Source organism: Talpa occidentalis, unplaced genomic scaffold (assembly GCF_014898055.3).
Source record: "Talpa occidentalis isolate TD23 unplaced genomic scaffold, MPIMG_talOcc4v2.1 talOcc4.15, whole genome shotgun sequence".
NCBI classification, from domain to species: Eukaryota; Metazoa; Chordata; class Mammalia; order Eulipotyphla; family Talpidae; genus Talpa; species Talpa occidentalis.
The window spans coordinates 60,275,745-60,300,260 of NW_023601543.1; the positions used below are offsets into that span (position 1 = coordinate 60,275,745).

Here is a 24,516-nt window from a genome sequence, read left to right on the forward strand (position 1 = left end):
ATACAAGTGTGTATATCTTTTTGAATTAGTATTTTTGTATTCCTCAAATGGGTATCTAGGAGTGGAATTGCTGGCTCATATGGTAGATCTATTTTTAATATTTTGAGGAACCTCCATACTGTTTTCCATAGGGGCTGGACCAGCCTACATTCCCGCCAACAGTGTACGAGGGTTCCTTTCTCTCCACACACTCGCCAGCACTCATTTCTGGTCTTTTTGATATGGGGCACTCTCATGCATGTCAGGTGGTATCTCATTGTGCTGTTGATGTGCATTTCCCTGATGATAAGTGATGGTGAGCTTTTTTTTTTTCATGTGCTTGTTGGCCATCTGTATGTCTTTTTCTTTTAAATAACTTTATTGGGATTTCATTATTATGCCATACAATTCACTCATATAAGTTATACAGTTCACTGGTTTTTGGTATTTTCACAAGGGTGTGCCACCAGCACCACTGTTTAGTTTTAGAACATTTTCATTACCCCTGAAAGAAACCCCATACCCCTTAGTCATAATCCCAACCCCTCCCTAGCCCCCACTTTCCCCAGCCAGTCCCTGGAAACCACTAATCTACTCTCAGTTGGTGGTAGTTTTGTCACAAACATCTTTGCCATATAATTAACTGGTTGTAAAGCTAATTTGCCTTAAAAGAGAAGAGATTGATAAAGAAAAGAGGGATAGTTAAAAGGATACATGGAGCATGAAAAATTACTAAAATTTAAAAAATAAAAATTAAAAAATATTTGAACACATTAAAAAATGTGTATAGATTCATGGCAGTACGGTGCAAAGCATTCTTTCTTATTCCTCTCAAATTTTATTGATTTGCTGCTCCTTTACATAACTATATAATTTTGGGGGTACAACTTCACACCTCCATATATGCACATGCCTGACTCACCCTCCACCAGCAGATTGGTGCTGATGTCCTATCCCTTCCCCTCCCCTATCCTCTCCTTCCTCCTCCTCCTCCTCTCTAGAAACTAGTATATTTTTCAGACTCTAAGAATTATTCTTGTTTTACCAGTTTGTTTTCTTTGGTTATTTATATTCTGCAAATGAGTGAAGCCATCTGGTAACTGTCTTTCAGTTTCTGACTTATTTTACTTCACATAATCACCTCAAGATCTAACCATTTTGTTTCAAAAGACACTTTTCATCTTTTTTTAATAACTAAGTGGTATTCCATCGAATATATATGCCATGGTTTCATTAAACAGCTTACCTATTGGTGGGCATTTAGGTTGGTTTCATCACTGAGTTCAGAACATGGGGGTATGTAAGTCTTTTCATGTTAGTGTTTTCATATTCTTTAGATAAAAACCTAGAAGTGATATTGCTGGATTATATGGTATTTCAATTTTCAGTTTTTAAAGTTTTTTTTTCCTCCACATTTCACCAAGACTCTTTTCTCCATTCTTTTTGATGTAGGTCATTCTCACAGGGGTGAAGTGGTATCTCATTGTGGTTTTGATTATCATTTCTCTTATAATAAGTGATGTCAAACATTTTTTTCACGTGCCTGTAGTCCGTCTGTATGTCCTCTTTTTGAAAGGGTTTATTTAAGTCTTTTCCCCATGTCCCCATTTTAGGTTGGGTTGTTTGGTTTTTCTTGTTGTTGAGTTGTGTGAATCCTTTATCTAGTTTGGAAATTAGTCATTAGTCAGACATGTGATGTATAGATATCATCTCCCAGACCACAGGTTGCCCTTTTGTTTTTGTGATTGTTTCTTTCATGGTACAAAAACTTTTTACTTTGATGTAGTCCCATTTATTTATTTCATTTTTAAATATTTATTTATAGAAGCACTGGGTACAGTCAGAGGTGCGGGGGGGGGGGAGGGTGAGAGAATTCACCAGAGACAGAGCGGGGAGCAGAGCAGGCAGAAGGACCGAAGTACACTGCTGAGGGGAGAAGCGGGCTGCAGGAGAGGTCTGCGCGCCATGTGAGACCCTCGCCCGGCAGCCGGGGATCAAACCGGCGCTGCAGAGGCTGCGGGCAGCTTCGCAAGCCAGCGCTCAACCGCTGCGCCACCGGGGAGGCCCCAGCCCCATTTATTTATTTTTGCTTTTGTTTCCTTTGCCAATGGAGTTGAGCCCCCAAATACAACTCTGAGGCTGATGTCCATCAGTGTACCTCCTATGCTTTCTTTTATGTATTTTATGTTTTCAGGCTTATAGCCAAGTCTTGAATCCATTTTGAATTAATCTTTTGTGTATTGGATTAAATCATGATCTAGTTTCATTTCCTTGCAGGTGACTGCCCAAGTTTGCCAGCACCATTTGTTACAGCGGCTTTGCTTGCTCCATTGTATGCTCATGGCTCCTTTGTCAAAGATTAACTGTCTGTTTTTGTGTAGCTGTATTTCTGAGCTCTCTATTATAATCCATTCATGTGTGTTTCTGCCTTTTTTTTTTTTTTCCTCTCTTTACCACCATACCATTTTGGCTATTATATAGTTTGAAGTCAGGGGGTGTTTTACCACAATTTTTCTTCTTTCCTCTCAGGATTGCTTTGGCTTTCCAGGGTCATTTTTGTGTTGCCATACAAATTTTAGAATTGTTAGTTCTGTTTCCTTGAAGAATGTCATTGGGGTTTTGATAGGTATTGCGTTGAATCTGTGAATTGCTTTAGGTAATATGGCCATGTTAACAATGTGTGTTTTTGCAATCCGTGAACAAATGATGTCTTTCCCCTTCTTTGTCTTATTTCCTTTGATAGTGTTTTACAGGTTTCAATGTACAGGTTCTTCACTGCTTTGTTAAGTTTACTCCCAGGTACTTCATTCTTTTTAGTGTGAATATAAATGGGGTTCCTTTCTTAATTTCTCTTTCCTCTCATCCATTGTTTGCATATCGAAACACAACAGATATTTATGTATTGATTTTGTATTCTGCCACTTCACTGTATTTATTTACACCTGGTAGTTGTTTGATAGTGTTTTGGATTTTCTTATCCGAGTTTGGCTCCTTTGATGCTGTTTTCTTGCCTAATTTCTCTCTAGGACTTCCAGTACTATATTGAACAATGGGCTTAGGGTGAACAACCTTATCTTTTTCCTGACCTGAGGGACAATGTAATCAGTTTTTTACCATCAAATATGATGTTAGCTTGGGTTTGTCATATATGGCCTTTATTATATTGAGCTATGTTCCTTTTATTCCTAATTTATTGTTTTTATCATTAATGGGTGTTGAATATTGTCAACCGCTTTTGCAGAATCTATTGAAATGTTCATGTGATTTTTATCTTTTTATTGATGTGGTGAATGATATTTCATTGATTTGTATATGTTTAATCAACCTTGCATCCCAGAATGAATCCCACTTGGTCGTGGTGGATGCTTCTCTTATTTATTGCTGGATTGAATTTGCCAAGACTTTGTTGAAGATTTTTGCATCTATTTTTATTAGAGCTTTCGGTCTGTAGGTTTGTGTGTGTGTGTGTGTGTGTGTGTGTATGTATGTGTGTACACTACTGTGCGTTTTGGAAATCAAGACAATGTTAGCCTTAGGATCAAGAAATATATTTGGGAGCTTTCCTTCCTCTTCAATTTTTTGGAACAATTTAATAAGAATAGGTAGTATATCTTTGTAAGTTTTGTAGAATTCAGTGATAAGACCATCTGGTCCTAGGCTTTTTTTTTGGGGGGGGGGCGGGGCTTTTTATTACTGTTTCAATTTCCTTGCTTGTAATTGAGCTCTTCAGATTTTGTTTCCTCCTGATTGAATTTTGAAAGGTTGTATGAGTTTAAGAATTTGCCATTTCTTCTATATTATCCAGTTTGTTGCATAGATATGTTTATAATAGTCTCTTGTGATCCTATGTGCTTCTGAGTTATCTGTTGTAACTTCTCCTTTCTCATTTGATTTTATTTATTAGAGTTTTCTCTCTTTAATGAACCTAGCTAAATAAAAGTTTGTTGATTTGGTTTATATTTAAAAAAAAAACAGCTCTTGGTTTCACTTATCCTTTTGATTTTCTTTTTGATTTCTAATTTATTTCCACTCTAATTTTTTTTTAATAGAGGCATGTTATTTATTTATTTGTTTGTTTGTTTTGTTTATACATGCACTGGGTACAGTCAGAAGCACAGGAGGGTGAGAGAATTCACCAGAGCCAGAGCAGGGAGCAGAGCAGGCAGAAGGACCCAAGTACACTGCTGAGGGGAGGAGCGGGCTGCAGAGGAGGTCTGCGCGCCATGCGGGACCCTCCTCCGGTGGCCGGGGAGCAGCCGGGGATTGAACCGGCGCTGCAGAGGCTGCGGGCAGCTTCGCAACCCAGCGCTCAACCGCTGCGCCACCGGGGAGGCCCTCCACTCTAATTTTTATTATTTCCTTCCTTCTACTGACTTTTGGTTTTATTTGTTCTACTTTTCTATATTTTTAAGCTAAAATATAACATGAATTCAAATGAATTTTGCAATACAAATGAAGGATTATAGGATTTTATTTAAGTTGACTCTGTGCTTATCTTTTACTTAAATTGAAATCTCAATTCGTGAGTATGTTAATATAATTACTTCCTTTATCCTACCCTCAGTAAAAATAGATCTACATAATAGTTTCAGTTAATAACAATACTATTTCTAAAAAATTTGTGTTTTGAAAATAATTTAGGATTCTTTGTAAAACTTTTTCATTTTAGGATATATCCCAGTAGGAATGTACAGTCACATTATTGGGTTTTAATTTCATTTAGATTATTCCTGACAGTATGGTTAAGTCATCAATTCAATACCCAGTTATGTTCATTTACTTCATTTTGCTTTTGAGTTTTAATGTAAAATTTTTTTTGTTTTATTATAATGTTAAAACAACACATTTATGTGGCTTAAAAGTCAAGTTTATAAAGTGAGGAGCATTCAGAGAAGTCTAACTTTTATTTCTGACCCTTCAAACTTGTTTCCTCCTACCCTCCCTCCCTAAGTAATTAAAACATAGTAAAGCTATTGTTTAGTTTTGGGTTATTCTCCCTTTTTTGTTTTTGTTTCTTCTTTAATTAAATTTTTTTAATTGAAGTACATTGGATTATAACATTAGAGATTTCAGGTCTTTATCATAATAAGTATCTGTACATTATGTTCATCACTGAAAGTCTAATTCTATACTTCATCATACAATTGACCCCTTTTACCCAATTTACTTACTCTCCCTTTCCCCCTTCCCTTGTGGTAATATCTCATTTGATCTTATAATTTAAAAATTTATTTTTGCTTTTTATTTGGATCATTCATTTTGATTCTTTTATGTATTTTTAAAGATTTATTTATTTATGCATACAAGAGCTGGCGTGTAGGCCAGAGGTGGCGGGGGTTGAGAGGATTCACCAGAGACAGAGTGGGGAGCAGAACAGGTGGATTGACTGAAATACACTGATGAGGAAAAACAGCAGGGGAGACAGGGGAGGTCTGCTGTGCCATGTGGGTATCTCCCCTGGCCGAATTCATGCTGCAGTGGCTGCCAATAGCTTCAGAGTGCTGAGACTTAACCCCTTGCACCACGAGGGAGGCCCCACATTTTGTTTATGTACCACATGGGTGAAGTCATATGGTCTTTTTCTTTCTCCACCTGACTTTTTTCACTAAGCAAACACCTTCTCAGTCTATCCATCTTGTTACAAATGGCAGGATTTCATCTTTTTTATGTCTGAATAGTTTTCCATTGTGTATATATACTGAGGATTTTAGCTTTTAAAACAACAAACTTAAATATATTCATATGGTCTCATGTTAAATAAATCATAGCGTACTCTGCACATTCCTTTCTCCTTTTAACAGTGTATCTTCCTCCATAGTAGTATGTAGAGCTTTTCTCATTCTGAAACAGGAAGTTGCTAAGTCTGCTGCTTGGATTCTTCCCAAAACAATAAAGAAAGTCTATAATAGATGGGTGATAAGCTTCTGTATACAAAGTGTATAAAACCTTACCATTCCTGCAGTTTGGGGCTAAGGCTTTTTGGGAGCTATCCCACTGAGCCCACAGGTGTGACAAATAAATCTCTCTCCAACTGCTCTGAGTGTCACCTGATTTCTCTGGGAAGTTGCCATAACAATTCCAATGGAATGTACATTCCATTTACAGCTATATAGTACTCCATCATGTACATCATGTACCATAGTTTATTCAACCCATCCTCTCTTGATGTACAATTGCATTACTTTCAGTCTTTATCTATTACAAATAATGCTGCAAAAAATGACCAAAATTGTGCTTGAGAAGATATCATTAAAAAAAGTGAAAAGATAACTTACAGGCTTTGCAAATATTTTTTACCATACTGTCTCTGAAGAGTGACTATATTCAGTGTCTGTAAAGCACCCAAATACTTAGCAATAAAAAGATAATATAATTTAAAAATGAGCAAAGGATCTGAATAGATATTTCTCCAAAGAAACTATACAAATAGCCAATAGAAGCTTGAAAAGGATGCTCAACATTAGTCTTTAAAGAAAGGCATATTAAAACCATAATGAGATATCTCATTAGGTATATCTGCCAAATCCTTTCTCTGACTAGCATAAGATGGAATGAAGTACTGATACATGCTACAAGAGGGATGAATCTCAAAAGCACCATAGTACAAACAGTATGCAAAAGACCACATATTGTATGAACCCATATCCCATTTATATGAAATGTACAGAACAGGCAATCGATAGAGATTTAAAGTATATTAGTGTTTGCCTAGACCTATGTGGACTCAGGGAGGAAATGGAGAATGACTGCTCATGGGAATGGGGAATCTTGTTGAGATGATTAAGTATTCTAAAATTAGATTATGGTGATAGTTGTACAGCTTTGTAATTATAGTAAATTACACTGAATTGTTTATATTAAATGGGTGAACTTTATGATATATAAATTTGGCGTTCAGAGATTAGAGTCACTTTTCAGGGATCAAACACCCAATGTTGGTCACTTTTGCATTCTGTCCTGAATTTTATAGCTGTGTCACTTAGGATACTTTTGGTTTTAAGTAATATGATACCCAACTAACAGTGACTTAATTGTCTCATGATATAAGAATTGTAGAGGTGTGGCATTTTCAGATTTAGGTAGAGGCTAATAATGTCATAATAGACTCAATCATTTTTTCTCTCCTCTCTACCATCTTCAGAGTGTTGGCCTTTTTTTTTCTTGGACTTGTGACTTCATGGTTGGAAGATGGTTGCCTCAGTTCCAGACATCAAAACTACTCATAACCACGTTGAAGCCAAACAGGAATTAGAGGGAGGGAAAAGGACTCTATATCTATATCTATATCGATATCTCTATATTTATATCTATATCCACACTTTAAAAAAAGTGTTTCTGTAAAAATCTTTGTATTTTTTAATTATACAAGTAACAAAAGAGTACATCATCAATGTAAAAGATTCAAGCCATACTATTTTTTTAACAATCATCTTTGTTCATGATGGAAAACAAACCTAATACTCCAGTTAAACTAACATGATCACTGTCTGTCCTTTGAATGTGTTTTGGACTTTTCCACTAAATTATTGCCCTCTTCCCTGACAGCATTCTCTTATCTTTTCTTCTTCTCATTCCAGATTCTAGCATTCTCTCAAAACTTGGCTCTAACCCCCTCTTCATTAGTCTTCCCCAGTCATTGCAGCAGAAACCATCTCTTGTCTGCGTAACTCTGGACACTCATATTGTCCAGACCACTCATTTGATATCTTGTTTCCTGTATTATGTTTTGTGTTATTTATGTGTGATTGTGGCATTCCTGATAGAGAAACTGTGTTTGTTCTTTGGGTACCCTCTATGCTCTAAGAGCCTTCCTTACCTAGGAGAGGTGCTTTAATATGTGCCTGTCGATTGACTACTCATAGCAGCCATGTCTAAAAACTGGATGGGGATAAACACAGCTTGGGAGAATTGTCTCTGGAATTAGCTTCTCGCTTATGTCCCTCACTCTTAACTGTGGAACAAAATAATTCCTATTTTAGCAATGGCAAATATAAAGAAGGGAGAAAGTCATTTGCTTTTGTATTTTAAATAGGTCATAAGCCTCTCAGGATGCATGGCTTACACAAAACATCCAAGATAGCATGAAGATTTCACTATGCGAATTGTGACTCAAAGCCTCTCTGTGGTCTGTTGTGCCATGCTGAGGGATATTTCTCTCTTCCTTGTTGGCATCAAGTTTGACTTTTTCTGGAAACAGCAGATTTTTCTCCCAGCTTTCATCAAGCAGGACCCCTTAGGAGACCAGTATCCCAGCAACACAATTCCAGATGTACAATAGTGCAAATATGAAGGGCTTTCTTTACCTGAGTTTATCATGTTCCTACAGGTGTAGAAAAGGAAGAGCCAACTTCTTGGGGGTGAAGTTCCCCCAGAGCAAAGGGAATGGGAAGTGGATATTCTCCCTCCCTCATTAGCCAGGCCCCAGTGTACCTTAATTCAGTCTGGCAAATCTACTGTGATGAAGTGACCAGCTTGTCTAGTCCAAGGTCAAACAAATTGTTTGCCTTGCTAACTAGGTGGTTGGCATCCCGCAGGAGGGAATGGTCACAGCTGCGAGGGTTTGGTGGGAGGTCAGGTCAGTTCACTCAACTTAATGGTTAATTGCACTGCCTTTACCAAAGCTTTTCTTCTTCACATGAGTTTGGTAAATTGAAATATGTTGTCCAACTAGACTGAAACAGATATTTATCAGTTTTGGAGTTATTTCCATCTCATGTCTTTTTCTTAATGATGTATTTATTTATGCATACAAGAACTGGGGTACAAAAAATAGATGACTGGATCAAGAAGATGTGGTACATATACACAATGGAATATTACTCAGCAATCAAAAAAGAACAACTCATGCTATTTGCAGCAGCATGGATGGAACTGGAAGGGATCATGCTCAGCGAAATAAGCCAGAAAGAAAAAGAAAAATACCGGATGGTCTCACTCATAGCAGGAATCTAGAAAACCTAAATAAGGGACCAGGAAAAAGACTAATTACGATAAAGTAAAAATCAAAAGTCAACAAGCAACTATAGACCAGAGACACACTACAGTGGGGGGGGTGGAGAAGAAGAGGGATTAGGGTCAGAAAAAGGGGGTGGGAATTGTATGGGGAATATAACCAAAATGAAAATGCATACATTATGCAAAAAATGAAAAATGATGTAAGAATTATATAAAATAAAATAATTTATTAAAAAAAAGAACTGGGGTACAGGCCAGAGGTGTGGGGGGATGGTGAGAGGATTCACCAGAGACAGAGTGGGGAACAGAACAGGCAGACTGACTGAAATACACTGCTGAGGGGAGCAGTGGGCGAGGCAGGAGAGGTCTGCTGCGCCATGTGGGTAGCATCAAACTGCTGCAGAAGCTGCGGGTAGTTTCACAGTACTGTGCTTTAACCCCTTGTGCCACCAGGGAAGCCTTCCGTCTCATTTCTATGAGTTATACCATTTATTATTCATCTGTGTTCAAATTCACACTTAATATCTGAGTGAAACCTCTTCTGGTGCCCAAGGAAGTCAGACCTTCCTTTCTGTTTTTTTTTTTTTTTTTTTGTTAACTGAAATGAAATTGAGATAATTATAAATTCACATGCAATTATAAGAAATAATATGGAGAGATCCTGTTTGCCCTTTACTCAGTTTCCTATCAGAAGCTTTTAGTGGTTCTCAGCCTTTTGGCTAAGAGCAAGTGGAAACTTTTAGCAAAACTATAGTACAATACTGTACGCAGGTGTAGAGTAAGGTAAAGTGTCAGGCTTTTCTGCCCTCCCACCATTAGGATTGATAATGGATCTTGTGGTCCTGAATGCATGCCTGAAGGCGGACACCTGGAGTTGGGTGTGGGAATGCGTAAGTGGGTACACCTGGGCTGAGACTGGGCTCATAATGGCGGTGTCACAGGGACGCCAGTAGAGCAGAGAGAGTGGAACCGTAGAGCGAAGGAGACCACCAGAAGGAGAGAGTGAAAGGAGCAGAGAACAAGGACACGAGAGAACGTCAGAGAGCCCAGAGTGAGTGAAGATTTGCTGGCGGCTGGGAGGCCTGCCAGCCTCCCAGAAACAACCCACCCCCCCTCCCGCCTGCTGTGCACCTAGTAAAATGTAAAATAAAGCCTGAAAAAACCACCAAGAGCTCTAGGACTGTCCTTCTTTACCCCGTCTGCTTGGGTCATAGAGAACCTGCCCTGTGCTGGTCCTGCACTACACCAGGTATTGACATAATACATGCCACTGATTTTATGGAAATTTCCCTCATTTTGCTTGTATTCATGTGTGAGTGTATTTAGTCTATACAGTTCATGACTTGTATAGGTTATGAACCCCAAGTTACAAAGATACAAAAATACGAAGTTTTTATAACCCCCTTCTCATCACCACCCCTGTACACACACATCTCTAACTCCTGGCAACCGCTTATCTGTTCTCCATTTCTAAAATTTTATTACTTCAAAAATGTTACATAAATGGAATCATAAAGTTTCTTTTTCTTGGGATTGTTTTTTTTCCCACTTGGCACAGTTCCCTGGAGATTTATCTAGGTTGCATGTATCAACTGTTCATTCACTTTTATTGCTGAGTAGTATTTTATGTATGTGCCAAAATTTTTAACCTTTTACTAGCAGAAGGACTTTTTTTGGTTGTTATGAATAACGTCACTATGAAGATACATATACAGGTTTTGTGTGGACATGCGTTTTCATTTTCTGGGATAAGCACTCAAGAGAGCAATTGCTGGATCATATGATAATTGAATGTTTAGTTTTATTAAAAACTCAAAACCAGGGCCTCCCTGGTGTGCAGGGTTAAAGTCTCACTGCTATTAAGTTATCACCAGCCACTGAGGCATAAGTTCAATCCCCGGCAAGGGAGCTACCCACATGGCGCAGCAGACCTCTCCCGTCTCGCCCGCTTCTCCTCTCAGCAGTGTATTTCAGTAGATCTGCCTGTTCTGTTCCCCACTCTCTGGTGAATCCTCTCATCCCTGAACCTCTGGCCTGCACCCCAGTTCTTATATGCATAAATAAATAAAAATAATTTTTTTAAAAAAACCTCAAAATACCAAACATTTTTGCCTATGAATATACCATTTCACATTCCCAGCTGCAGTGTATAAGTGAGCCAGTTTCTCCACATTCTGCTCAGCATTTAATGTTGTCACTGTTTTTTATTTTGGCCTTCTGATAAGTGTGCAGTGATATCTCATTGTGGGTGTAGGTGGCATTTCTCTGATGGCTAATGAATATCTTTTCATGTGCTTATTTGCTATCTATATAACTGCCTTGGTGATTATGTCTTTTGCCCATTTCTAATTGGATTTTATTTATCCTGCGGAGTTTTCAGAATTCTTTGTGTTCTAGCTACTAGCCCTTTGCCTAAAATGTAATTTGCACATATTTTTCACCAGTCTGTAATTTGTCTTTTCATTCTATTAACTATCTTTTGCAGAGCAAAAAAAAATTATAATTTTGATGAGGTCCAATTTATCAAATTTTCCTTTTATGGACTGGGCTTTTGGTGTCAAGTCTAAGACAGTCTATCCAGTCTTAAATCCTAAAGATTTTCTACTATGTATTTACCTGAAATTTTTATAGTTTTACATTTTATATTTAAGTCTGTGAATCATTATGAGTTTAATTTTTGAATAAATGTGAAATTCAGGTCATGAATCATTTTATTTTGAATAGATGTATGTCCAATTATTCCAGCACCATTTGTTAAAACAGCTATTCTTCCCCCATTGAATTGCTTTTGCACCTTTGTAAAAAATCATTTGAACATCTTTGTGTGGGTTTCTTCCCTGTGTTCTCTATTTTCTTCCATTGATCTATGTGTCTAACCCTCTGCCACTGCCACAGTTTTTATTTTTTTAATATAGTAAACCTTATCAGATATAATGCTTCCTCCCACTTCTTTGTCAAGATTCTTCTTTGTCTAGGGCTTTAGAATTTAGAATAAACTGATCTATGTGTACAAATAACTTTTGTAGGATTTTGCTAGAAATTGCACTGAACCTCTAGATGAAAACAGAGAGAATTGACATCTTTACTATGTCATGTCTTCCATTCCATGAACAAGCTATGTCTCTCCATTTCTTTGGGTCATCTTTTATTTTTTATCAATATTTTGTAATTTTCAGCTTACCAATCTTGTACATGATTTTTTTTAATTTTATTTCATTTTCTTTGTAGTGATTGTGAGTAACATTGTGTTTTTGCTTTGTACCTGTTTAAGCCTGTCAATAACCAAGATTGTGGCTGGACAGGTCCTTACGATTTATATTATGATTACAAGAGGCCCTTCAGCAATAACCATAATGAAACTTTGAAAAACATAGAGGTTTATCACTTATAACACCTGCAAGTTACACAGCACACCTGGGCCACACATTGAGGTTACAAGTGTGGGGGTAGAGGAGCAGGGGAGAGAGGGAGAGAGAAAAGTGGAACTCTTGCACACAGGCCTGTTGTCTGTCCTGCTTTTATTGGGGTCAAAGGTGGGAGGCGGTATTTAGGGTTTCACTAGCTCACTCTTTATTGTTGAATTTAAAACTTAAAAGCAGTAGTTTAAAGCAGGAAGAGAAATTAAGAAAAAGAACATTGAACAATTGTAAGTAGCCCAATTGGTCAGTTAAGTCTAACAGGACCTATTTTTAAAAGGCGCCTCAGTGCAGGGGGCAGCCAGGTTCTTAATCTAGTCATGTGGCTGGCAGTATTAGCCCTCTTTGAAGTAGATGCCTCAGGCATCAGAATTTGTCAGTCACTTGCATTACAAAAGGAAAAGCTGTCAGTGTTTACACTAGTTTTACATTTCATTTTTGCATGTTCATTGTTAGTATAGAGAAGTGTGGTTGACTTTTGTGTTTTGCTCTTATATACTGTGACCCTGCTGAACGCAATTACTAGTTTTAGGATTTTTTTGGGCTATATTCTATGGGATTATTTTTTTCTACAGACACTTACAAATAGAGATTGTTCTATTCCTTTCTAATCTGTGTGCCTCTTAATTAATTTTTCTTGCCTTATTGCATCAAGTAGAACTTCTAATAATATGTTGAGTGATGAAAACAGACATTCTTGCCTTGTTCCTGATCTTAGGAGAAGAACATTTAGTTTAATAAGTATAATGTTTACTGTAGGTAAACACTCTTTATCGTGTGTTCCTCTCTGTTTCCAAATTGTTGAGAATAGGTGTTGTCAATGCGTTTTGTTAAATGCTTTTTCCTATATCAAGTAATATGTTATTTGAGTTTTCTTCTTTACTTGATGATATGGAGTAGATTACATTGATTTTTTTTTTGAATGTTAAGTAAATTGTATTTGGTAATATATAAAATTCTCTTTATATGTTGCTGGAATCAATTTGCTGATAATGAGAAGAGGATTTTTACATCTATGATCATGTGAGATAGTTGTCTGTAGTTTTCCTTTTTGAACTGTTTTATCTGATTTTGATATCAATAAAATGAATTGGGAAGAATTTCCTACTTTTCAAATTTTCTGGAAGAGATTGCATAAAATTAGTGTTAATTCCTGTTTAAATATTTTATAAAATTCACCAGTAAAGCCAGGTAGGCATGGGGATTTGATTTTGGCTTTTTATTAAAGATTTAGGTTCTTTAAACGTTATGGGACTATTCACATTATTTTTTTCTTCATTGAGTTTTGGAAATTTGTGGGTTGGAGACTTTTCTCCATTTTTTTCTATGTTGCAAATTTATGTGTATAAAATTGGTCAAAGTGTCCCTCATCATTTTTTTAAATGGCTGTGGATATATATATATATATATATATATATATTTACAACTGTTATATTTCTATTTTCATTCCTTTTATTTATTTTGAGATTTTCTCTTTAACTCATAGACTATATAGAAGCATGTTTAATTCTAAGTATTCGGAGATTTTTCCTGTTATCTTTCTGTTTTTGATTTTCAGTTTGATTCCATTGTCATCAGAGAATATACTCTGTATGATTTCAGTTCTTTCACATCTGTTGTTTCTTTTATGGTGCAGAGTATAATCTGTCTTGGTGAATGTTCCATGCACACTTAAAAAGTATGTGTTCTGCCACTGTTGGGTAGAGTGTTGTGTATCTGTTAAGTAGGTTCTGTTGATTGCCTGTGTTGGTTGTTGAGGCTAGTCCAACTATAATTGGTGGATTTGTCTATTTCTCCTTTCAGTTCTATCCATTTTGCTTCACATATTCTGAGGGTCTGTTTTTTGGTGCATATACATTTAAGTTTATTTCATTTTCTGATGGATTTGTTGTTTTATCATTATCTCTTTGTATAGTTTTCATAGTGGTTGTTGCGGATATTGCAATGTCTGTGTCATAATGTATATGACTTTTGTAGACCATGGTCTATTGCTATCAGTGTTTTACTACTTCCAGTGAAGTGTGGGAACTTCACTCCCATTTAGCTCCCTATAACTTTCCCACTTTTAAATATTGTCATGAGTATCAGATTATGTTATAATTTTTGTTTCAATCCTTGCCCCTCTGGGAGCAGGAACTGTTGATGTAGATGTTTAGATTCTATTCCTAAAACACTTAGCACAACTGCACACTCATCACTTCTTCCCACCTCTGAGCTTCTATCATCCATTGTCACCCTCAGCTATGTGACAAAGCTGCCTCTGTCCCTAACAGTCTCTAGCAGTTCACCAAGTATAGTTAAAAGCTATACTGCTCTTGTATCTTACCCCTGTGTTCTGACCTGGGAGTTTTGAATCCATAGTTGTTACCATGAGTGGGTCATGGTCCCTAAAACCTATAGGCTCTTTGCTGGAGGGGCAAATCAGATAGATGATAGGACTGTTGTATAATAAACCCCCGTACACATACAATCAAATAGTAAAAACATTCTAATGTGAACTAATACTACCCTATTATGTAATTTGTTCTAAGACGGCATAATTTTGAATTTTCAGCACCAAACTAAGCTTATATAAAACTGTGATTTATATTGTTAGACAAAAATATTGAGAATTTAATTTTTATTGACATTGAAAGGATGAAATTACAAAGTAACTTAAATAGGAAAAGGTTCTTTTAAGATCACTTAGAGTTTGCTAATGCAGTAGGTAGACAAAATCAAATTCTCATACCAATCCACTAACTTTTATACCATCTCTGTGCTTTTTTATAATTTCTTGATTCAATTTAATGGAAATTTTCCTTTTAATATGCTTTTTAGGACCCATGGGCACATTTTAGCACAATATTTTTATTCAATTTACAATAACCACTTGTATGAAAGGATCCATAAAGACTAAAAAACAAAGCATTTCTACATTGGAAAAAAAACAGGGACCTATATGACAGAAAATGGTCAAGTTGATAAATATGCTATGATTGGCCCATACACTAACAGTTATTCAAGTGCCCTACCCATATAACTTTGTTGATGGCTATTGTAATATGAATATTAAAGTGTAAAGTGGGTTTATATTTTAATAGAAAGGACTCATCATGAAGTGATCTAATGGTATGACCGATCATAAGGTAGGAGAGTGCTTACTCTCTTGCATGCATTATTTTCTGGTGCCATCTTCTTTGATTGTCAGCTTGCATCAGATTATGCTAAAGCCAGTGTGTTATCACAGGAGTGCTAAACTTGGGTGTCACTAGGAACTCACTTCAGCCTACTTCCCCTTCACGCGCACATTTATGAACCTCCATTCCAGGAATAGCTCCCTGGGTTTACCCCAAAGTAGACTTTCTTCCATGATAGCCATAGATATCCATAAGGAAAGTACTGGTCCAGATCAGAAACTCCTGGTTTCTATCTCCAGATACATTGTCCATGTGATACAACTCACAGCTGCCTTTAGTTTTTCTATTCTTCTAGTCTTATTAGTAGAACCAATTGTCTTTCTCTATAAATTCTAAAATGAATCTCAAATATATCCCTTATGTCAGTGAAGGTGATAAATTTTACTAATATTTGTTGTGCTGAAAGTTTGAGAAGATACTTCTTTTTCTCAATGAAAGGAGAAAATTAGCCTTTGGATCACTTAGTAATCTTATTCCGTAAAAAAATAGCAGTAAAGTACAGCTGTTAGAGACTTAAATGTATTAGTTTATGATGTTTCCTATTGTGAGGAATGGAATACCTGACCAATAGAGGTTTAAACAAGAAGGGACTTTTTTTTTTCCCACTAAGCAGGAAGTCTGGAGGTATGTGGCTGCTGACATACATTTAAAGGCGCAACTTTGAGCTAGCATCTCTACAGAGTTCCCCTCCTTCCTTCCCATGATCCTGTCCTGGCTGCTACAGCTCCAGGCGTCATGTGTACATTTCAGGGCAAGAAGAGTTGAACTAGGGGTAGCATCACTTGCATTTGTTCCTTGGCTTAAGAGGACAAAAACCTTTCCCAGAATCCTAGAACAGATTTCTGAAAAGGAGGCCAAGGAAACAAGTGGAGTGTTTAGACTTTTCTCATTTTTAAATGGAGACTGGCAAGAGAGAAAGAATTTGGGAATGGATGTCCTAATCAGTTGCAATGAGTCAGTGGTTTTAGCTGACTTTGGAGGGAGTTTTTAGAATTCTTTTTATTGATTGGTGCTTTGAGTTGAATTATTTATAGGAAAAAAAATCAGTCTTCTGAGGAAGGATTGCACATCTCTTTAGATCTTATTGATTTAAATTTTTCCACTCTACTGATTTAAATACATTATTAAATATATATAATGTATCATATTGTTGTGTTGAGGTGATGGCTAAGAATCATGAGAACACTTTCCTGGGTTAGATTTGGAAGGAGGAAAATTATCTTTAAAATGTTTGAAGTTTTCTTTGGCATCACTTTTATTTTCACATCTGGGATTTCTTTTTGAGTGATTTAGCTTTATTAATAAGTAATGGTAGCTTTCATGCTCTTATGGCCCTGAGCTCTAAGCTCCCACGATACCCGAGGCAATTTTGTTGTTATTTTCTCTGGGATGTTCATAGTATCTGCTGAATGACTTCTTTTTCTCTATAAAAGTACAGAAAATAAGAAAAGAGAACATGAATTTTTAAAAAATACATATGAGATGCAAGGAGAAAAAAAAAACTATTCATGTAATTGAAGTAAACTAGTTCCAAACGTGATCAGACAGGCATGATTTTAAGAAATTCTATGTCTTATTTGCCATTAATCTCAAAAAGTAGTTAGGAAAGCAATTGTTATTAATAAATATTGAAATATTGAATATTGACTGACTCCAATCCCCAAATTTCCAGTAACTGCTGATGACTGTAAAGTGTTTCTATAGCACTGTCTTCTAATACCTGCCCTGCTTCTAAGGAATTTAGTTTAGGTCTAATTATCTCACCTGTTTCCTCCCTCCAGGTCTAGTGGTCATTTTCATTGTTATTTTTGTCAAAAGAAAATGTACTAATTCAACACTGTTGGCTTAATGTGAAGTCTGTTACTCTTAACCTAAGAGGTCAGGCATTGGATTTGCATTTTGTTTTTTGTTTAATATTTTATTTTATATAATTCTTACATCATTTTTCATCTTTGCACAATGTATGCATTTTCATTATGGTTATATTCCCCATACAATTGCACCTCCCCCTTATTTGGATTTGCATTTTGCATTCACCACTTATACTAATTGAATAACCTTGGACAAATGACTTAAATTCCTTGTGCCTCAGTATCACCATTTATAAAATGGGGATAATGATAAGGTGCACTGAGAGATTTGCTCTGAGAATTAAAACAATTTTATGTTTCTAAAGTACTTAGAACAGTACAACATATATTAGCTATTATGTCTACAGGAGTGATATTCACATCTGTAAAGAGAGTTGTCTGCCTCTCAGTGGCCTTAGTGAGCTGTCAGATTCTTAGCAAACCTCTCACACTTCTTCCCTTTGTCAATTGGTTGTCAAGCATCTAGGCTTTGGAGTGCAGCTTAGAAAAAACAAAGGGACTGAAGTGCTGGAGCTCAGAAAGAGAGATTATAAATGGATCAAAAATTTCTGATGCTGATGACTGTAGTCTGCTTGTCAGTTTGTGTTAGCTTTATGGTTTCTGTAGTAACCCTGACAACTGATTGATTATTCATTAATCAATATAAGCATGTGATAAAATTGCTTTTCCAATTTCTAACAATAAGGGAAGGGTAGTAGTATCAGCTACAAATTTGATGTGAAACAGCAAGAAGAGTCTGGATTTGGATGCTGCTTTTCCGACAGTGGTGTCATAAGTGGTCTGGGAACCGGGGATGAGCTGCCAAGGAACATTGGATCTGGAGATAGTATGTTTCTGACATTCTCACTTGCTGAGACATTTGCCTAATTTCTTTGGACTGAGACTGAGTACTATTTCACTGTCACTAAGGCAGAGGGTGTGTTGACACACAACCTAAGAGATCATAATGGCAAATTTCAAGTGTGTGTGTGTGTGTGTGTGTGTGTGTGTGTGTGTGTGTGAGAGAGAGAGAGAGAGAGAGAGAGAGAGAGAGAGAGAGAGAGAGAGAGAGAGAAATAGAGAATGAGAATGTTGGGGGAACATTTGAAATAGGTGCCCTATGGACTTTTACATCATGCCAAAGAAACTCTCAATCCAAACTAATTAGTTTCTAAGGAATAGAAGTTTGAATTGAAATTTCAAGCTAATATGCTGATATTGCAGAAATGGTTTTGTATTTGTGCTTATAAAAATAACAGTAAAAATTTATATTACTGAACTTTAAAAAAGTGTGTGTTTTCTGTTTGAATCTATGTTAACAACTCTCAATCTAAATGTTTTGGAAAGGTTTTAATAATAGTTACTTTTATGCTGGAAGCATTCTTTTTAAGGATTAGGTCTAGCTGATTTTATTTTCTTTAACAAAAGAGTTAGAAATATAGAACACGTACTAGCTAATATTCTTTAGGTAGAGAAATTTCTCCTCAATTTAGCAGGAACTTGATAGAACTGCCTTGTGAATTTTGTATTTTGTGGTTTATCATCAACTTTCAAAGCATTGGTGGATTTTATTTTTAAAATAAAAAGCCTTTGTCATATTCTTAGTCATTGTCACTAGCTAGACAAAAATGTGCTGACAAAAGTTCATAGGAGTGTGTGTGGGTGTGGGTGTAGGGGGAAGCAGCAGATACACTTATCTGCTCCTTATTTCTTCCAGAGCATTTTCTTCTCCTTGCTGTTGTGATGGTGACCAAGAAAGAAAGGGCTAGCCTTTTTGAGGGCTCTTCAGGTTCAATCCATTGCTTCAGTCTCCCTTAGAAATTTCAGAAATGACAAGACCCGCATTGTGCTGTAACGATATGTGGGCTAAGGAGTCAGGTGATGGAAGTACTTCACCCCCCTATTACCTTTCCTCCTCTTCCCCAAACCTCCATCCTTCCAAAGTGGAAGTAAAGTCAACATGGAACTTTCGATTCTCCTTCTATTGTTCTTTCTTTCTTAACACATGCAAACATGGCCATTGGTTTCTTGGTGTCCACTGGACACAAAGTAGTGCTGCTCAAGGTATCGTGTGTGTGTGTGTGTGTGTGTGTGTGTGTGTGTGTGTGTGTGTCTGTGACATCGGGAGAATTTAGAAACTTAAATAGCAATTTGACTTTGCCATCACATCGAAGGGTGTGATCAGTGGGCTTTAAAGTTCTTTTTTGTATATTTTAATTTCTTATAATTTTTATTGTATGTTATAAAAGTTTCAGTCTGATATAATTTGGGTAGACAAATTTGCCCTTCATATAGTTTGAGGATCTCTGTCCTCTAGAATGTTCCTTCCTTCCCATCCCCATTATCTCTTATGTAGACCTTTCTGATCTTGTGCCTGCTCAGATGTATTAGCAGCTTGCCTAGTCTGCCTGCCTCTTCTTATTCCAATCCATCATTTAAAAAATTTCAGGTGCAGAGAGGCAGAGAGGTAAATTAATTATATTCCTCCATTTCTGGCATAGTATCAGCATTGATCTGGGCCAGTTCTCTCTCTTGTTTTATGTATGTTTATTTCTCTTCATTCCTGATCTCTAATAATTCCCTCTCCACTTAAATAGGCTTTCGTGCCAATATTTTTGATGAATATTCTCAAATGTCTGTGTCCTTGTCAAATATGAAGCACTGTCTTTGGTGTTTTTTTAAAATATGTAAATGATGTTGTGTGCTATAGATATCATTTTTCACTCAACAGTATTTTTAAGGATCTGCCTGGGTTGCTTTATGTATCTCTGATGCTGTGTATTGAATTGTATTTCCTCAAATTCATGTTGAAGCCCTAACCCCTGATATGATGGTATTTGGGCTTGAGACCTTGGAATGTAATTAGGTTTTAGATGAGGTCATGAGAGGGGAAACCCCCTGATGAGATTAGTATTATTGCCAGAGAGCCTGTATTCTCATTCTCTCTCTCTCTCTCTCTCCCTCCCTCCTCCCTCCCTCCCTCCCCCCCCCACATACACCACGTGAAGACACAGTGAGAAGTGACAGTCTGAAAGCCAAGAAGAGAACCTTTTTTTACTGGACAGCTGAATTGGTCAGCACTTTTATTCTTGGACTTCCTAATATCTGGAACTGTGAGAAATAAACTGTTGTTTCAGCCACCCAGTGTGTGGGACTTTGTTAGGGCAGCTTGAGCTAACATCTGGTATATTGCTTCTAAGCAGTGAAATGAATATCTACCATAATGTATTTATCCATTAAATCATATTTCTTAACCATTCTATCAATGGTTAAGACATGTAGGTTGCCTCCAGCTTCTTCAAATACCATGCCACTTTCTCATACATATCCATTTATTGGCTACATGGGAGATTTTCTGACCTGTGTATCCAGGAGTTAGGTTCTTGAATCAAGGGGAATACGCATCCCTAATTTTGTCAGGTAGTACCACATTGCTTCCCAGACTGACAGTTAACTCTCCCACCAGCAAAACATTTCTGTTTCCTCACATCCTCTCCAACCTTTGATATTATCCAGCTTTCTAATTCTTGCCATTCTGATGGCTACAAAATGGTTCTCAGTCCTGCCAGAACATTCCCCCCCCAAGATGGTATTTCATTATATTTTATCCTTGCTCGAGGAGTTTCAGATGAATATAGTATTTAAATTTGTGACTTTGCAAAACATAAATCTCCTTACCTATTCTAGTCTATCTCACTCTCCTTCCAAACTTGAACTTGCTCTTTTTATTAGACTCGCCCCTCCCTTGCTCCTGTTAACTGAGCTGCAGTGTATCACTTGTAACCTGCCCAGAGCACACTAGCCTTTCCTCTCTTCTCTTTTTCAGCCTGTTTCTCCCTACCCAAGACAGTGTCCATTTCCTCACAGGACCTCTACACCCTATGCCAAAGGGGACGTTGTTACAGAATTCAGCATTTTTCAATCATTCATTTTTAACTTTTGCTTTGCTATCTTGTGATATGGGACTGACTGAGTGGTGGTAACACAAGTGTATGTGTGTGTCTGGGGGGGGTGGTGAGTGGGTGGATTTGGTGGAGGTGCTGTCGATGGGTGCTTTTAGGGACAGAGCCAGGCTACACAGCTCACCGTCCTTACCACTGCCTCTAGCTTCCCTTCCTTGGCTTGTCAGCTGGGCTAACTTGTCTACTCTAGGGCAACTAGTGTTGCTGCCCTGCCCCGACCCTTGCCCCTGCTGTGTGAGGCTGCTTACATTCTTCCCTGCTCTGCCCTATGCCCTCACTGTAAGAGGAAACAGTCTTTTTGACCCCCCTTTCAGAATTCCCTGCCTGGATAACATGCTTTGCAAAAGACTATTGCCACTGCCTCCCTGGTGGTGCAAGGGGTTAAGTCTCAGCACTATGAAGCTATCGACAGCCACTGCAGCATGAGTTCGATCACAGGCCAGGGAGCTAGCCCGCTTGCAGACCTCTCCTGTCTGGTCCACTGCTCCCCTCAGCAGTGTATTTCAGTAGATCTGCCTGTTCTGCTCCCCACTGTCTCTGGTGAATCCTCTCACCCCCTGAATCTCTGGCCTGCACCCCAGATCTTGTATGCAAAAATAAATAAATCTTTAGAAAAAATTAATAGTGCCCTGGCAAAGTGTCCAAGTTCAGGTAGCAAGTTTAGGATAATGTTTACCTCTAGAAAAGGAGACAGTGGCATGTACGCCAAGAGAGGGCTTCACCTGTATCCAAAATGATTGATCAGTTGATTTATATTTGTGTTTATTTTATGCTGCACTGACAGGCCATACGTTTTTGCTTCTTCAGTTTCTCCTGGGTATATTTTCTTTCTGTACAACCTCCTATTCTGTTGTAGGAACAATCTGCTCTTTTTCAGTAAGGATCATCTCAGCAAGGCAGGGGGAGCCCACCGGCTCTGTAGGTTCCGGGATGCACTTGAGGGGTTTTGTTCACCTGGATGTGCTCGGCAACCAGAGGATCTGCATCTAAACCCCAAAGTTGGGCACTACTCTCTGCATTGTAAAGCATGTGCAGTAAAAATTCCGCTCTCTTATTGAGCCATTGACCTGTTCCAGTCCCACTGCTTGGCCACAGCCCACCCAAGGCCTCTACCACTGTGCCGGCAAATGGCAGACTCGGCTTCTGGACAGTGCGCGCCTTCACATACTGGGTGGCTTTTGAGATATGCACTCACTTGATGGCCCAGGCAGTTTCATGGAGATTTTTGAACACAAAGATTTGAACCTCTTGATTTGCATCACTTTGTAGGTTTTTGGGGTCAAACAAGTGGCAAACCATTTTTGGAGACCACCTAAGGTCGCTTGAGGGAAGAACAAATATCTTATTTTTTATGCAGGGCAGAGGGGTACATTGGTGTTTGTTATGTGATGTTTATTATATCATCACTGACATTAAATTATCTTGAATTTGCTGTTTATCATTTACTTGTCTGTATTATCCATAAGTAATACATTTTAAAATATTTTCAAGCCTTCTATGTGTGGAGTGACCAGATGTTGTGTGCTTTCTACTTACTATGTATTTGCTTTTGCTTGACATTTTTTTGAGACTTTTCCATATGGGTAGATGTAATTTTAGACCTGTGTATTAATATTACCTTTTATAAAGATAACCCAGTTGTTGAAATATCTTGGCCACTCTTGATTGACATTTATATTTTCTGTTTTTTACTCTCATAAACTCTGCTGTGACAGTTTGGTACATAGCTCCTGTGCACAGGGTCAGAAAAAGGAGTGAACTTGCTGGGTTATCCAGCATATATGATGGGAACCTTCCACTTTGCAAGGTATTGCCATATCTTTCCTCAGAAGGATTTTTCTGCTTTACTTTCATACCAACAGGGCTTGCAAGGCGATATTGACCCATATCCTCACCAACCCTTGGAAACATTATCTGTGCTTTTCCCTCTCTGCCCAGATTCCCATTCAGGATGAGAGAGGGTGAGGAAGGAGAAGGACAAAAGTTCCTCAACAAGGAGGAGAATGTCAAGTCTGAGGAACTTTCTATGACTTTGATTTTATTGAGGAAAAGACTTTATTCACTATTTTGGTGACAATAATGTTTAGGCTTTTGTGGGAAAACTGTTAACATTTTTACTCTGAAGTAGAGGAGCTCCTCCCCCCATTTGAATTTTTTGGCAAATAAGTAGAATAGATGAATTAGCAAGCTAATGTTCTAAATGTTCACTTGCAGTAATAGTTATTTTTAAATGTTTTAAATAGCATGGCACAGTGGGGTTATTTTTATTGCTTTTCAAAGTTTTGAATTTGTTAAAAGGAGTTGCATTGAACATGTGACCAAACTTTGTGGATAAAGATTCATTATAATTATTTGCAGCAACATGGATGGCGCAGGAAGGGATCATGCTCAGCGAAATAAGCCAGAAAGAAAAAGAAAAATACCGGATGGTCTCACTCATAGCAGGAATCTAGAAAACTTAAATAAGGGACCAGGAAAAAGAATAACTATAAGAAAGAAAATATCAAAATCAACAAACAACTATGAATCACAGACACTCGATGGGGGGGGCTGGGGTGGGGAAAGGAGGGATTTGGGCCAAAATAAGGGGGTTGTAATTGTAAGGGGAATATAAAAATAAAATTTAAATTAAAAAAATAATAATTACTTGCCACTCTAACATGCGTTTTGTAATGGGAAAAAAATAAATAATGGGAAATGTGTTTACCTTTGAAAACAGATTTAAAAGTCAGAGTAACTTTGACCATTTTATTTTGTCTCCTGTGTTCACAGATGGGAAGGGAGAAGTTCCATAAACCTCACCATTGGGACTTTTGCAATAATGTCAGGATGCTGTTGAATGAAGACAAACCTGGCATAGGTGGAGAACGGCTCTTGGGGCAAAAGATGAAATCGAAGTATAGTGCATTTCCTAAAGGACAAGGAAGTGCTGCACCATCCTGGGTAGCTTTTGATAAACAGGTAAATCACATGACATTGGGAGAAATGCAGTCATAAAATGTTACATGTACTCAATAGTCAATCTATTTGAGAAAATAAGAGTCCTCCATGTAAATGTTAAAGCTAGTTCTACTGAAAAGATATATTCAAGAACAAAAGTACCCTTAACAAGGAAAAGTTATTTCTGCTCCTGTTTCTGACCAGGCACATTGGTTGCAGAAGCCAGATTGCTCAT

General features: G+C 37.5%; 1 protein-coding gene across 1 annotated transcript in view; it reads left to right on the forward strand.

The window, feature by feature from the left end:
• Window positions 1–24,516, forward strand: part of EFHC2 (EF-hand domain containing 2) — a 189,754-nt gene that overhangs the window by 8,633 nt on the left and 156,605 nt on the right. The window contains exon 2 of the mRNA XM_037511680.2: window positions 24,114–24,302. Coding sequence (XP_037367577.1) covers window positions 24,114–24,302 — 189 coding nt within the window. The remainder of the gene's footprint in view (window positions 1–24,113; window positions 24,303–24,516) is intronic.